We start from the raw sequence: 1,766 nt of genomic DNA, 5'->3' as shown, positions 1-1,766 counted from the left end.
TGAAGAACAAGCGCGAGGCAAGCAGTACAGTGGAATCCGACTGAGAGGATCAGAGAGGTTATGCTCACTCGGGAGTCCCGAGTCGGGACGAACTCGATGGACAGACTGATACGCATCTCGTCTAACATGTCACGGAGAGTCCGCAGCCGATTCTCGACCAAGGTGGAGTGGAGTCCAGAAACCGAACGCCAATGTTGTTGAACAACAGTTGTTCCAGATGCCTGGTTACCCAAGATACAGCACTTGTATTGTCGCAACGAATAGTTAAGGGCAAGTCAGCGCGAATAGAAAGGGCCCGCCGATACCTATCGACGAGCTGAAGACCCTTAATCAGGGCATCGAGTTCCGCAAGATTGATGTGTCGCGAATCGCCGAGGCGTCGTAAATGAGTCGCATCCTCCACGGTAACGGGGACGACCAAGAGCACCGTTCCATAGGCGTAGCGACTACTGTCAGCATATAAAACCCATGGATCGGAAGCGTTGTACTGCCAGACACCGATGGCTCGGCCATCATGGCCGAGTCACCACGAGAGTCGGTGTCAGCCTGGAGGAGATCGCAATCCCGGCGGGCATGATCATCGAGAGGTTCATCCCAAGTGGCCGAGTGTCCGTCATGGGCAACACACGCCAAACGTTTGAGGGCAGAAAAAGCGGGTCTAGCCCAACTAACAGTGGGATAGTGAGCAACAAAACGACCGGCCCAACGGTGTACACCTTGGCGCGTGTAAGATTCCAATCGAGGCACAGAGCCACGACGACGCCAGTGGCCGGTGGCCGCACACTCAAGGCCCAAGACGCGGGAACGCGTCAAATGCTCCGCAGGCTTGGTGTCAAACCCATCAGACAGCGGGGCACGCTTCACAGGCTCCACATGGGAAACGGGAAGGATGAGGTCATCCAGGTACTTGTCCAAGCATCCATCTAACCCGGCATTGGACAGAATGCGACTGAGCACCACAGAGAGGCACTTCGGAGCAATGGAGAGCCCGAAGGGGCGCCGGAAGTACTTGCTGGAGTCCCCACCGAGCATCCTTGTAAGGTACTCGGCTTGAGATGGAATCCGACCGATACACTTTCCGATTGTGGAGGCCCTAACTTCCCACCTTGTGTCTTGGCCCTATCCGAGGACAGGGTTATGCATCTCAGTGAAATCTGACTCGTGAAATTTCATGTCGAAATATTTCACGAAATTTCATGAAATTTCGCGAAATGTGAAATTAATATTTTTTTGCGCGCGCTATCGCGCGCGCGATCTCTGGCGTGGCTAGTTCGACGAGCGCATTCCTGAGGTATATAATGCAATCTCAGGCGACTGCAGTCACTATTCATGGAACGTGTGTCTGATAGGCTGCTCGCGCTACCATCATCGCGATTCGGACACTCAGCAAATGAAACCACACTTGAAACGGCTTCGCAAGTTCGCAAGAGCTTCAATTACATCAGATACGGAAGATACCTCCGTCTTTCCGCTTGAGCATACGTCACTGCATATACTTTTGCAAGATCCCGTTTTAGCGCAACTTGCCCCACTTCCTAATGATGGGTCTTCGATTGAGCCACTTTCTGCTACGGAGCAGGTCTCCGATTGATCAACAACCACCTAACTCATGACGCTCTCAATACTACCATTTTTCGGTGCGGGATCGACTTCACTAATCACACTCATGTCATCGTCATCGGTCTGGTCAACTCGGCTTGCTCCTGCGCGGCCCCTCGAAATAAATTTTCCCATCGATCTAATTGCAGAAACATTTATCCATGTAT

General features: G+C 52.5%; 1 protein-coding gene across 1 annotated transcript; it reads right to left on the bottom strand.

Moving 5' to 3' along the window:
- Positions 1 to 498: 498 nt before the first annotated feature.
- On the bottom strand, positions 499 to 1,032 carry Pmar_PMAR019261 (hypothetical protein; the record flags this gene model as incomplete). The annotated part of the gene is made up of 1 exon (XM_002787900.1): positions 499 to 1,032. A coding segment is annotated over one exon (534 nt), but the record flags the coding sequence as incomplete, so codon positions are not given.
- Between the last annotated feature and the right edge of the window lie 734 nt (positions 1,033 to 1,766).

The sequence above is a fragment of the Perkinsus marinus genome, assembly GCF_000006405.1.
Source record: "Perkinsus marinus ATCC 50983 genomic scaffold scf_1104296929254, whole genome shotgun sequence".
Taxonomy (NCBI): Eukaryota; Perkinsozoa; order Perkinsida; family Perkinsidae; genus Perkinsus; species Perkinsus marinus.
Note: the sequence above shows the minus strand (reverse complement) of the source record. Positions and strands in the feature narration are given on the sequence as shown.